The sequence below is a fragment of the Drosophila ananassae genome, chromosome 2R (assembly GCF_017639315.1).
Source record: "Drosophila ananassae strain 14024-0371.13 chromosome 2R, ASM1763931v2, whole genome shotgun sequence".
Lineage (NCBI taxonomy): Eukaryota > Metazoa > Arthropoda > Insecta > Diptera > Drosophilidae > Drosophila > Drosophila ananassae.
The window spans coordinates 22883919-22898406 of NC_057928.1; the positions used below are offsets into that span (position 1 = coordinate 22883919).

Consider the following 14488-nt stretch of genomic DNA (forward strand, 5'->3'; position numbering starts at 1 on the left):
AATTATAGTCCTGGCTGGTAAGGAACCAGCCCCCCTGGTGCAATGAGGTAGGTGAAAAAGCCAAATGGTTAAGAGTACCTAACAAATGGCCCCTCTAGGGCCCCGGATCCTGCTTGGTTTTTCCTACTTGGGTTTGTGTGAGTGTACACTGACTCTGCTTGCGGTTTTCCTAAGCAGGGCACAATTAGTGGTAGAGTCGGGCTGGGGAGCAAAAGGACCTGTGCCCGGAGCACGCCAGCATTAGCCCCATAAGTCAGTCACTCACAAACACAAACACAAACACACACTCATGTGGGGAGTGTGCAAGTGAACGTGTAATTCGATTCACGGAGTAATGGGGGAGAAAGAGAAAGGCACGACGACTCTCTAAGAAAATTGGCTGCGTCGCCGAGGAAATTTAGAGTGGACAAAAGCAGTAGCAGCAGCAGCAGCAGCGGCAGGAGCAGTAGCAGTAGCAGCAGGAAAGCAAAGCAGCAGGCAGAAGGCAGCAGGCACATGAAACACAATTCAAAAACACTTTGACCGGCAAAGTTGCCACACGGAATTTCTTCTTGTGCATCGGAATAGCGAAGCGGGAAAGTAAGCAAAAGTTTCGCACTTTTGTTTCGCCAACAACTTTTGTTGCGACGAGCCACGGAGAAGGAAGAAAGCCAACGAGATGTTTTAATAAACTTGCCATCGAGTTCATTAAATTTGATTCAAGTAAATGTGTTTGTCTTGCCGTCCCCGACCGATTGTTTTTGTTTCGGAAAAACGTTAGTGTCTTGCCACACCCCCACCACCACCATTACTGCTAGCCAAAAAAAAAAGTAAAAGAAGAAGTCCTTCCGCGATCCTCGCCGCCCGGAATACAAGTGGAGACAATTGCGGCTGATTGATAGGCAATTAGTGAAAGTGGATGCTGCCGTTTTTGTTGCAACTGCGGAGAGCAACAACTGTTTGTGCATAAATAACCCGAAGCAACAACCGCCGGACCAAAGTGTCATTAACCTAATTGCCGCAAAGGAAGCCACCACAACACCTTCTCCCTCCACCCTTCCGAAAAAAAGGAAGCAACCATCCACGGCCATAAATACGAAGAGCCAAAGAAACAACGTGCAACGTGCTGCAATAAAAACAAATTTACATAAAACAGGTAAAACCAAAATCCGCCAAACGCCACCCCGAAAAGTGGTATATAAAAAAATAAAAAGGAAAATAAAATGCAGAGACAGGACCCGTGGGGCAAAAATTCTCCCATTGCCTACAAATATTTATTTTTTGTTGCAATTGCAAAATACACGAAATTCCAATGCAGTGAAAGGGACTTGCCCTCTGAATGGTGTATGTAAGTGTTCTGTCTGTTCGGGTCTCTCTGTGGGTGTGTGGGTGTGTGTGTGTGTTTGGCTGGGTGTAGAGTGGTCAAAGACACAAGAGACCAATGCCACTTAAGCCAGGAGTCGTCGGCCTGTTTCCTGCCGTCTGCAACATTTCGGTTTATGCCATTTATTCCACTGCTGGCAAATATGATTCTTTCATAAAAATCCCATTAAAATTTAAAGGAAAGTTAAGAGGGCTTACCAAGAAATAAATACAACTGCTTATATAATTTTTGCCCAAATGAAAAAGAAGGCTTTAAAGATGTAGATCCTGTCACCTCACTCAGCACTTAAGCTCTCTATCAATGTCGAATATCGTTATCTTGATTTCCAAAGGACACTTTTTTCCATGTGTGGCTTGCAGAATGCCCTGGCAAAGCAGGGCAAACAATACGCGATATTTTCGGCCTCTCCAACTGTGAACTCTGAACCCTCAACTCCCCTGCAGGCCCCTCCACCCGCAGAAGTGTGAATGTTTGTAGTGCCCACGCCGAAATGGTTGAGTGGGCCTCTTTGGTCTGTTTACTGGGACAAAGGCAGTGGCAAGAGCTCGTCGGACAGCCCATTGAGTTGCTCTGCGGATTGGACTTCAAGGGGTGGGCGTTGTGCCGTTGGAGACGGACTGAAGAGGGCCTCTGAAGAGCTCCTGGGCCCCAGAGGGAGCATTGGACACATTGCATCGAGAGGTCCTGCCATATCGATTGTACATACATAGAGTGGGTGCACCAGACATGGTTAACAGTTGATATTTCTAAGTGCAGTGCTCGAAATGTACAAGGACCAGGACATATGTTTGGTGCTAAAGTATTACGAAAGTGCCAATTAGGGGGAGGTATCAATAAGGCTACAAAATCAACTATATTGCCCATCAACAATCAATTGGGTATCAGTTTATCGACATCAATTGATTACATAGTTGGGGGCAAGGGCTTCTAAGGGGCTAGTACCGATAATATGTTAGTAATAGTTTCATTTCTAGTGATAGGTTGTCCTTAAACCTATGGCGTATTAGTTTCTGAATTAAAATATATAGAAAATGTATAAAAACTAATATTAATTCACTTTCTTATATTTTTCATTTCAGCTAAGCCGGCAACCTAGTTCTCCGTCGGACCAGCAGCAACTACAGGCCACAATAAAAATCTAAAGAAGTAGTGCCCCTCGAAGGCACTTTAAGTTTTTTGCATTGCGTCGACGCGACGCTGCCCTTAGCGATTCCTTTGACCACAACAAACCCAGCACGCAAGGCTAGCCAGGTGAGCTAAGGAGAACGAGAACGCCTTAAGAGAAAGTTGACGTGACTCCGCGAAACACATCAGCACAGAAACAGCAAAAGCCAACACCATCGCCAAGGAGAATGTCCAACGAAGAGAACGACGAGTACATGGGCAGCTTGGGCCAGGCCCAGACCGCCGAGGATGATGTAAATGAGGGTGGCGGAGGCGGTGGGGGGGCTGTTGGCAATAACGAGTCCGGACTGGGCGGCCAAACAATGCCACAAATTAGTCCGAACGCACCGCTCGAGGGAAACGTTTCGCCGACACCGACGCAGACCCACTTCGAAGATAATCCACATCACAGTGGCATCAACGGTGGCAACAGCAACAAGCAAGGCGGCAACATCAACGGTAACGGCAACGGGCACGGCAACGTCAACGGAACGGAGCCAAACAGTAACCGCAACAGTCCGGTCAAGAGTCCCAAACGACCAATCTCGTCCAGCTTTCGGATTCAGAACACGCCCTATGATGATGACGAGGACTTAGCAGCCGGTGATCAGGTGGCGGTTGCAGGTGAGGCAATCGCCGGTCGCCAGGTGCCGGATTATTGGCAACAGCGCAACGGAACGGCTGCCAGTGGAACAGGTGGGGCCGCCAGTGGCCGTCAGAGTAGGGCCATCAGTCCCAGCTATTTGGACAACATGAGCGAGAATTCCGAGCAGCCGCCGGTGGTGCCGCTGGTGCGCTCCAAATCCCGTCCGGAAATCTCGAGTGCAGCCGCCTCCCGTTACTCAAATCTGTCCTACTGGAAGGCACGTCGCGTGGTCTTCTACCGGAACGGGGATCCCTTCTTTCCGGGCGTTGAGCTGCGCTATCGTCCCGGACGAGATGTCACCTCGCTGGACAATCTGCTGGACAAAATATCACCGAAAATGGATCTGCCCCGGGGAGCCCGCTACGTCTTCTCCATGGACGGTGACCGGAAGTATCATCTGGACGAGTTGGAGGATGGCGCCTTCTATGTGGTATCCTCGTTCAAGGCCTTCAAGGTGAGTCGCCCTCGCAGCTTGCATGCATTTTCTGCATTTTAGCATTTTCCATAATTTTCAACTTTAAGTGAAAGTTTTCACGTCAGCGCAAAATCAATATAAATTTGAATATTTTGGTATAATTTAAGTGAATGAGTGCAGAGGTTGGTGTGTAGTGTGTGTGTATAACATACATAAAACTATATACGAGGCGTTTTTGGACTCCTTTTTTTTTGGTTTATTTTTGCGGTCAGCGTCCCACTCCAAAACAGCAAATCCTACAAGAAATGCGAGAGAAACTTGGTCACTTGGCCTAAAAATCAAAGGCGGTGTTCGCCTTTTGGCTTCTTTGTTTTGCTCCCTCTTCCTAGGGGGCGGGCGTCCTTGGGGGTCGGTGGGTGGTGTTGGGTGGTCGGGTCTTTAAGGTGGTGGCGTCGCATTTTTGCATGCAAGCACTTTCGTTTTCTCTCGCTCTATGCGAGTGAGTTGTGGGAGTTCGAGGGCTAGAAAACAATGCCAACAATTAGCACGCCTGTGTCCTGGGACGAGGACGAGGGCAACTCGAGAATTAGGTCTCCGTTTTTTATGGTCGAGTGAGAGTTGAAGCGCCCTAAGAGAAAGAGCCGACCCTTCTTAAGAGCAATAGGGTTCGGGTAACGACCCTAAGCTCTTCAAATGAAACCAGCTGACAGCCTATCGATATGTTGCGGCAGCTACTATCGCAGGCTTGGGGTTTTTTTTAAAAGCATGGGGTTTTTTGCCTTCCCGTGTTCGTTTGCCTTCGAAAAAATAAGGGAAACCTGGAAATACAATCTTCCAGAAAATATTTAATACAGATTTAAGACAGAGAATCACACAAGTTATTCTGCTGAAGAATCGGATGATTATTGCCGAAGATATGACCATCTGGGATAGCCATATTCTCCTTCCATGCATTCTCCCCAACCTTGAAGGAGATCACCCGGAAAATTTTATGAAAAATCGAAAAAACAATTTGTTTCTAGATTTTGATGCAGATTTACGGGGAATCGATCCACAAATCGATTAAGGTATTCCGCTTGTGAATCGGATGATTATTGCCGAAGATATGGCCATCGGGGGTAGCCACATTCTCCTTCCATGCATTCTCCCCAATCTTGAAGGGGATCCCCCGGAAAATTTGATGAAAAATCGAAAAAATAATTTGTTTCTAGATTTTGATGCAGATTTACGGAGAATCGATCCACAAATCGATTAAGGTATTCCGCTTGTAAATCGGATAATTATTTCCGAAGCTATGGCCATCGGGGTTAGCCATATTCTCCATCCAAGCATTCTCCCCAACCTTGAAGGGGATCACCCGGAAAATTTGATGAAAAATCGAAAAAATAATTTGTTTCTAGATTTTGATGCAGATTTACGGAGAATCGATCCACAAATCGATTAAGGTATTCCGCTTGTAAATCGGATAATTATTTCTGAAGATATGGCCATCGGGGCTAGCCATATTCGCCTTCCATGCATTCTTCCCAATCTTGAAGGCGATCACATAGAAAAGTTGATGAAAAATGGGAAAATTAATTTGTTTCTAGATTTTGAAGCAGATTTAAGATAAATCGATCCACAAATACATTAAGATGTTCCGCTTATGAATCGGATAATTTTTGACAAAAATATAGCTATGGTTATTGGATATACTTACGTTCAGATTTGACAGAACCCGATTTTTTAGAGGATTTTTAAATATATCTAAAAAAATTTAACCTCGACTTAGGAGAGTAATTTTTTTCTCATAAATTTAAAACTGAATGGCAACCACAAAAGTTATATAAGTCGATTTCATCTCTCATGGAGCAGATAACTTTAAAGCCAGCTGCTTTATACAATCTGCCAGAGGCAGTTGGCCAAAAAAGAAATGCGCACAAATCACTGACAGCATGCGGGCGCAGCAATCAAGCGTCCGCATATCCTGCATGTCCCCGGAACAACTATTGAAAAAGTTTCCACCTTCCTTTGATGAACGTTGGAGTGGGTGGGATTGGGGGCTTAAGAGAGGGGAAGGCGGAAGGCTGCTGCGGCAAGAGTTCAAGCAAGTCATAATCGATACCGACCAAGTCAAAAGCCAGCGCCAGCTATGCGTCTAATGCAGTCGGTATATGAGTAAGCCAAAGTCAAAGTGAGCCAGTGAGCTCAAGACAAAGAATGCCTGGATGCCGGGATGCCTGGATGCAACAACACAAAAAAAGGCAGCCCAGTGCGCGCCAAGATATTTTCCTGAATTTTCCAAGTCCTGGGCTCTCCTTCGGGCTCTGTTCCCGTTCAGACTGTGACTATGGGACTAGCACTACGGACTCCAAAGGCTGGAACTCCTACTGCGATGCGGTGCGGCAAAGGCAATTGCACGCCTCGCCCGCGGCTGGCAAACAAAAGCACAGCATGGAACATCCATTATGCACTTGGAGAAATAATATTTTGCTATATAGATACATAAAAAAAGATTTAATTAAATAAACATTTTAGTGATAAAATTATGAGAATATTATTAGTAAAGCATCAAATATTTTTGTGACTCTGCTTGAAGCCCAGTGAATCCCCTGTCATGGAACAAAACAATACTAATATTATATTCAAAAGACACACATATTATCTCTCGGTGTAGCCCCGCTTCATCTATTCCTGCGCCCCGAAAATCAAAACCCATGATGAGCCAGCGGCACTCACTTCGGCAACCAAAGGGTCCTGGCACCCAACGAGGTTGTGGGCACACCATGCCCCAGTACAATAGGCTACAAAGAACAATAGAACTGGAGCTGGTACGGCGGGACTATGCATATATATACACTACGTACGTACATATATATGTACCCATCAAATGGGAAAATGCATAGAAAATCAGCAGCCACTTGGGGCGCTCTCACGCGAAAAAGGCCAATTTGAAAACTTGTGGCGTTTCACTTAGGGAAATTAAAAATGTATGCAAAGTATGCAGAAAACAGTAAGGGCAGGAGGGCCCAAAAGAGGCGCAAAGTGCAGCCAGCATGCCGGGCTGGCTAATAATATTAATTCATATTGCGGCCAAGCCAGCGAGCCATCGGGCTGGCGAAAACTGTTTACAAAATCATTTATGATAATTTATTCAACCCGGCATGCGTGACGACACTCACATTGGCCTGCGAATTTTGAATGATTTTTGGGTGCAGCGAATTGCATTAACCTTGTCAAGCTGGCCAAATAATTGCTTGCCAGGGTGCCCGTGTCCTGGTCCCTGGCTCCTGGCCCGTGCCGAACACCGAGTGGGTGGGGTCATGCTCGCAGTTTGTAATCAAAATTTAAATTTCTAACCACCCGACGAAGGTCGGGAACACACAGTGGAATGACGGAGAAGAATTTCCCAGACAATGGATGAAAATTCTGGCAAGGAAAAACCAGGCAAAATAAATGGGGAAGGATTAACGCACATTAATGGAATTTGTTAGCTTTCTATGGTAGAGGGATTCAAGTCGCTGGATGCCTTAGCAATTTTTAATAACCATATTGTTTAGGGTAACAGGAAAATAACAAGGAAACAAAGGAAAGGGTGCTTCACGCTCTTCAATTTAAACTGAAAAGAATTTGAACAATCCCTTCTTGATTATATTTTTCAACTAAATATTTAATGTAAATTACAGAAAAATTAAAAAGGCAATCTATAAAGTTATTGCCAGATTTTATTCTTGGTAATAAAAATGGCATTTTTACAAGTTTTATTTAGTGGTTTTATCACTACACCCCTCAGAATACAAAAAATACTTGCATTGCAATTTAGGAATTTCTTTCTTGGCCCATTTGAAATTCCATTTGAATTCCCACCCTTTTTACTGACCAATTTTGCTGTGAAATTAGATATATATCATGCAATTTAGGACGGTCAGGACGATAATGCCACTGTGCCATAAATACGCCTTAAAGGTGCAGCACGCCAATTATGAATGATGGCCGAGACTTTAGCTGCACCCCAGAAAAAAGAAAACCATCAGTTGGCCAAGACACGCAGAGCTGGGCAATACGGGCAGGGCTATGCCGCAAAGAAATTAAGATTTTTGGCACAAACGTGAGCGGCATGCCGAAAAGAGGCAAAGCCAGTTGCGGGGCATGCAACACGCAAGGTCAGCGCCGTTGTAATTAACTGCATATAAAGTGGGCGAGTGGCCAAGGGGGTAAGTGGGCATATGGGAGTGTGGGTGGCTATCGGCCAAAGGCCAAGAGAACGGCCAGATTTCACGTCAATTATTTTTTTCTTCCTTTCTGGCCGCCCAAAGGCAGCAAACTTATGACCAAACAAGCTGCAGTGACATGTGAACAAGATTAAACCCAACAATCCCCATGGCATACCCTTCTCCAGCCACCTCTGCGTTTTTCCACAAAAGCGAACACACAGACCCACACTCGGAGCACACACTTTCACCGCAAAGTCAAGCCAAAAACTTTGGAACTTGCCTTTGGGCTATAAAGCGTTTGATAAATTTCGCTGCCATTTACGTGTTGCACGCGCCAGGGATGTGAAATGTGGATGAACCATCTGGATGGCGATGGTATATGGTGTATGGTGTAAGGTGTATGGGTTGGGATAGTTGACTATAACCAGAGGAGGGCATGCAAGGGGCTATAAAACAGGGGAAGAGGACAGGGGACACCTGTGTCCGTTGACTGCACCTGACGACATAAATTGCGCATTTGCGTGGTCGTGATCCTTTTCACTTACAACGCCACGACAAAATCTCAGCTACCCTTCTCCCTAAAGCCCTGGGAATCCCCAAAACGTTTCCCCCCACCTTCCCTTGCCAGCCTCCCTGGCAGTCTGGCAACAAAAGGTGCAGGCCAACGGGGCGTATGAGTAATGCGCGTTTGGGTGTATATGACGCGTCTGCTTCACAATTACAAGAGCATTTTATACTCCAATACCCATTGAAGGCTGAACAATGTGGGCATATTTATAAAAACTGGCTTTTTTAGTCAATAAACTATTAATATTTGAACAAATTTCTATATGATTTTGTTCAACATTAATAAGCTGTAGCTTTTTAAATAGAATTTATGCTTTGATGGGCTGAAGTGGGAAAAAATGAGAAGGAGCTTTAATTCTAAGGGCTATATTAATTAAAATAAAATAAAATATAGAAATATATTCAATTTTAAAATTGTTTCAGTCTTCTATTGCCTTTTAAATGCCATATTTTATTTCGATATTTTCGATATAAAATATTTTTAGAAGATAATTTTAAAGTCGATCACTACCTTCATTGTTTCCAACTTATCCCGCTTGTTTGCTTGTGCTGCAATGATTTTTTAATTGCTCGAAACAAATATAAACACAGACTGGTCTTTTTTTTTTTGCCTTGTTCCTGTCCACTGCTGACTCTTCTCTGGCAGACTTACTGGGCTCCATTGTGGGCTCATTTTAATGATTTTCTGACTACGTCATCAGAGCCATGCTTGATTTACATTTTTGAGTTGTCCGCCCGGTGCAGCATTACGGCTACTGATTGCATTGACAGTTGGCACACGTAACTGCTGCAGCAGGATGACGACGCTCAGGACATTCAGGACACTGCTGTGGGGATGGAGGTTGGGGGTCAGAAAATCGCATCCCGCACTGGTCAGTGGTCACTGGATTTTTGCCGTTTAATTGCCGCCTTTCATCGCATTCTTAATTTGTTGTTCGGTGATTCCTTTATTTTTTTCCAGCAGCACTTTTTCATTTAAAATTGTTTGCCAATCAGGTCATGAATGAAAAGGCCCCGAAATAATTGCTTCGGTCTGTGGATAGACTCGATTATTGAAAAATTACATTACTTTAATTAAATCGCTTTCAGGCCGGAAACAATAACAAACAATTTGTGTCACGCCTTCGAGACTAATTGAAGTCAAGTTCGAATTGAGTCACCAAATTGTGGAACAATAACACACGAGTGTGCACATGCGAATATTCATTAGGGGTGTATGTTTATTTTGATGAATACATAATCAATGGAACTTTATGGTGCAATGGGCGTAAACGTTATCTCTGGAGAATAGGGGAGAAAATCAAGCATTATTCGGCAAGATATGGATGGTAAAAGGATATGAATTATTTAATATACAATTTGAATTAACATTTTAGAGTTAAATTTAAGGATTAACTTTTTAGGAAGAGTATAAGTATAATGCTTTTCATTAAGAACCCTTCAACCATGCAAACCCTCCAAAATCATAATTATCTCCTCACATATGTACAGGCTTACAATACATACACTTGTGGCTCAAACGCGTCCATAGCCTTAAGACGTTTTGCAATTATAGCAAAAGCTACAACGTAAATGTGGGGAACGGGAGTCACCAGGAGATTTTGCTTGCGTAGATGCCTATTAATATTACGCATACACCGTGTTGCAGGCGCATTGGGTCGGAAAATGTGACCCAGACCGTTTTCATTGTTGTAATTGTGACTCTTGTTGCTATTGTTGTTACGTGGTTGTTGTCGCCACGTAGCTTGAGCTGCTGCTTCTGCCTCTGCTTCAGTTTCTGCTTCTGTTGTTGTTGTTTACCTTCGGGCTGGGCTCACAATTAGGATACAGACCGAATGCCGGTAGGGCTCAAGAGCTGGGATTTCGTAAGGGCATTAATAAAGCACTTTAATAAATTAGTCCAACCGAAGCACTTAAGCGTCTTATCAAATCAGAACAGATGCATGTCCCGGCTTAACGCACTCATATGCAATGCCATGAGTTGCGGTGCATTAATATGTGAATATTCATACAAACGATACTCATTGTGGTTGACATTTAAATTGCCCGGTTGTTGTAGTTTGTGGCCATTGGAATTGCATTAGTAGCATTGAGTGTGGGTCTGGGACTATGCCTATGAAAATATATAGGTGTTGAAATCGAAAAACAGCCCCGGACAATAATAATAATTATTAAAAACAATGAAACACAAATGAAAAACAATATTACCCCTCGACTCCAACAGCCAGACATCCAGCCGTTTGGCCATAAACACACACGCCAATAAACGACCTACAATGGGCTAATTTCGTGATTGAGTTATTAAATTTACTCATAAATTGGCTTCTAGGGTCGAAAATTAAATGCAAAGGCCTACGGGGAAGCATGTCCCAGATGGCTTGAAATGGCGAAATAAATTTTATGATCATTAGGCTGTTTCTATTGCTCCGCCAAAAAGGATGTGTTAAAAAAATCCTTAAAAATCATAATAAAATAATAGCCATTAACATGCTGTTTGGAATATCCTTAAGCTTACATGCTGAACTGCTTTTAAAAATTCAATTTATCATATAATTAAGAAAAACTCCCACTCAGCTTGTTTTGACTTCCTGGGAATATTTTGTTTACTTCAGCACAATGGATTCATAGATCCATTGCTTTATTACTCGTAATTTTTCCCCATTGTCCCGCAATCACGCATTAAGCCACCCACACTGGCACAGAGAGAGAGACACACACATACACTTTGGCTTCGAAAGGACATGCCGTGAGCCTGTGTCCTACCACGCGCCCACAACAGAAACGGACGCGGTGCAGGACGCGAACCGTTCACAGCGAGAGCCTCGCAGCATTTTTCTGTATAAACATGACAATTTAAAACGCATTACAGTGCGGCAATTAATTAAACTGTCATTGGTTTGCAAGATTCTGAATCGTTTCGCCGCGCCACAGAGTCAAAATAAATTGTATATACAAAAAAAATTGCGCGCACAGGCGAACACAAATATTGCATTAAAAGCCAGTCTGTCCTGTAAACTTTGGTGCGGGGGCGGTTGCAGGACACCAAAGGCGTGGCCAGAGCAGGGGGGATCACTGGGTTGACTGGCAACAGTAAAGCATTGCGTAAATTTATTGAATTGTAAAAAGAACATATATCAGCGTTTTTAATTGCAACAGCAGCAACAACAAGGAGTTGGCTTAAATAAATAGCCGAGGACAGTTTAAACGGCGGCGGACCGGGCTCAGTGGCAGCAATTTGGAGTGCCACCATTCACCATCCGCCAACTGGCAACCGGCGGCAGCCACCAGTTACTGCAACAGTAACAAAAACTATAAAAGTTTATCGACTGAGCTACATAAAAAGGGTTGAACTTATTTGCTTACGATGAGGGGAATTAGAATTGCCAATTTAAATCATCGACAGAGGGCCAGAAGACGCCCTATATTTCCTCCATTTTAACCCATTAAACACCGAGAAGCTCAGCTTTAACGACTTTTGTTTTGCATAAGATGAGCTGTAATAATTTAAGTCGTTTTACTACTTCCAGCCATAAACCAAAATTAAAATATATTTAGTTAATCAAAAACGAAAACGAAAAGTTTTTGGCCGTCTGGCAGCCAATTTATGTTGGCCCGAAGTGCAAGTTGCCAAGATTCCGGCCGCAGACGCCGAGAAAAACTTAAACCAGAGCCAAATGACAGTAATTAGAATTTGTTGGAATTTTTTTTTCTGTTTGATGCTTTGCTGGGAATTTGGCTATTTGTTTATTCGGTCTACGTTTGGCAACACGGACTCGATTGCTGCCAAAAAAGCAAGTGGCCAACTGGCAGCAACAGTAATAAATGACAACAAATTCCTCCCAGTTGCGGCGAAAGGAGGGGCTTAAAGTCGCAACTGTTTGCCTCGGCTATGGCAGAATAAATAAATTATTTACAGGCGCTTGAATGCGGCACTCCCTCCCCCATATGCTTTGGGGTTAAAAATGCAACCCCCTTCCGTGTCATCATATTTTCATAATTCGGGGGAGAGGCTATCCCGGCTTAAACTATGCAAAACAAAACAACTCAATCCACCGGACCGTGGTGCTGTAAAGCACTCGACAAACATTCTTGTCGCCCTCAAAGCGCACAGAGCAATAAAACACAGGCCTCAGAACACACAGAAGGGGCTCCAGCCGGCAGCGGGCAGAGGTCCTGGGGGCAGGAGGTCCTTGAGGAGCGGCTGGGGAATGTCTTCAACTCGAATTGATGGCGCTGACTACAAGTTCGACTTGTGTGGGCCATATTGTATGCCAGTGTGTTTGTGTTTGTCCGTTGTTCCGCTAATGGTGAAAGTTGTCAAGCGGCTCAAGTGGTAAAGTGGAAGTCGAGGCTTTCCTATAAGAGATGGGGTGAAGGGAAGGAGGGACAGTAGGTCGAGGGACGAACTTCCGTTGTTTTTCCCTTAGACAACAACTTTCACTTAAAGAAAGCCGGACCCCCTTGCACAAGGGAGCTAAAATGTAGTTAGGCCGATAAAAAGCCCAATAGTGTAAAGTTTTTATAGCATACTTTTAAGGGCGGACAAATTTGATTAAAAATTAAGTGCAATTTTATATAAGAAACTAACTCAATAAAAGTGTTACTTAAAGAACTAAGAGTTAGAACCATTATTTCTGATATTTTTTATCAAACATAACATTTCATATCTCAACATTAAATATCTCATATATTAAAACTTCTTACCCAAATATGCATCGAAAGTTTAAACCTATTAGTTTGATAAAAGTAATAATCAAAATACATTTAGAATAACTCACGTGCATGAATGTTTGTCTCCTTGCTAAAATTCTTATCCTTATATAGCTATTATTTCTCTGGTAGAACTTTCTCGTTTACCTGAAAAGGAGTCCTGCACCATTTTCCACCTTCGCTTGAACAAGCAAAAAGTGTTTACCACCCATTGTGAATGGCACACGTCGTCAAACATATTGAAAAGTTTTTAGAATTTGCAAACAGTTGTCCCGCGCTGCCAACCGCAGCGTGTTTATTTACCACACTGAGAGGAGAGGTTTCATTTTAACATTTTTTAAGATTTTATTTTACTTCAGACTTGAGTTATAAATCAATTAAATAAACAGGATATTGAAATTTTTTTTATAGGTTTCGGGGATTCTGTAGTAGGTAGTAATTTTAAATATTATTTATATTTTTTTTCTGTGTAAGAAGAAGAAGTACTGGCAGCCGTGTCAGCAGAAGAAGAAGAAACACAGCCCGCTGGTCACGTCGTCGTCGTTGATGTCGTCTGAAACTTATGAGTTTTGAAATGAAAACTGGTACAAACGGAAATGCAATTGAAACGTCGCCATTGTTGTTGCTCTTGTTGTTGTCGTTGTTGATGGCCTGACAGGACGAGAGAGGGTGTGTTTGAGTCTCTGTAAGTGTGTGTGTGTTTCTAGACTGTAGTATGAAGTTTTTGCGCTAAGCTATTTGGAAATGCCATTAGACCATGTCACACATACAGGCCCAATGTGTCAAGACGACGAGGCGTCTTCTTCTTTTCAGCCATCTCCTTTCCATTTGCAACTACTTGGCCAAAACCCCAACCTCCATCCCGCCCCTTCCTTTGTTTATGTTTATGTATGCGGTGCAATATTTTGCGTCATATTGTGTGCTGGCTGGCCTGCGGTTTGGAAAACGCGCCTGACGAAACTTTTCAGCACGACTGTAGGCACAGTTTGGTGTCTAGCAGCGGCTAATGCGGTTACATGGAAAACTCTTCGGTCGAAGGAAGAGTCCTCCGCTAAGGACTTGCCAGCAGAATCAGCAACAAGCCCACGCATTCAGAAATCGCCGGACTGGCAATTTAATTTCCGAAAATATTTCCTTGACGCATACGAATTGTACAAGTTTATATTAAACTTTTGTTGTGTGCAAGTGACATTAATTATATCAACTGTGATAAGCAAGAAAAAGAGACCTTGGCGCATAAATCAAGGCCCAAATTGTCACGTGCTCTAAATTCATTTATTTCCCTTCAGTTCGCGGACCGAAATTCAAGTCAAGGCGGTCTTGTTGCCAAAAATACAAGCCCCAAAAAAAGTGGGCTAAGTAGCCACGTGTGAGTTGGTGTTTGTTCTTCTCTCTGTGTAGGTGTGCGTTTGCTTAAGTGTGTTTGTATG

At 43.4% G+C, this 14488-nt stretch overlaps 1 protein-coding gene across 1 annotated transcript in view; it reads left to right on the forward strand.

Annotated features, from left to right (window-relative positions):
- Positions 1-343: 343 nt before the first annotated feature.
- Positions 344-14488, forward strand: part of LOC6507254 (echinoderm microtubule-associated protein-like CG42247) — a 39490-nt gene continuing 25345 nt past the window's right edge. The window contains exons 1-2 of the mRNA XM_001956343.4: positions 344-1135; positions 2443-3627. Coding sequence (XP_001956379.2) covers positions 2716-3627 — 912 coding nt within the window. The 5' untranslated portion in view covers positions 344-1135; positions 2443-2715. The remainder of the gene's footprint in view (positions 1136-2442; positions 3628-14488) is intronic.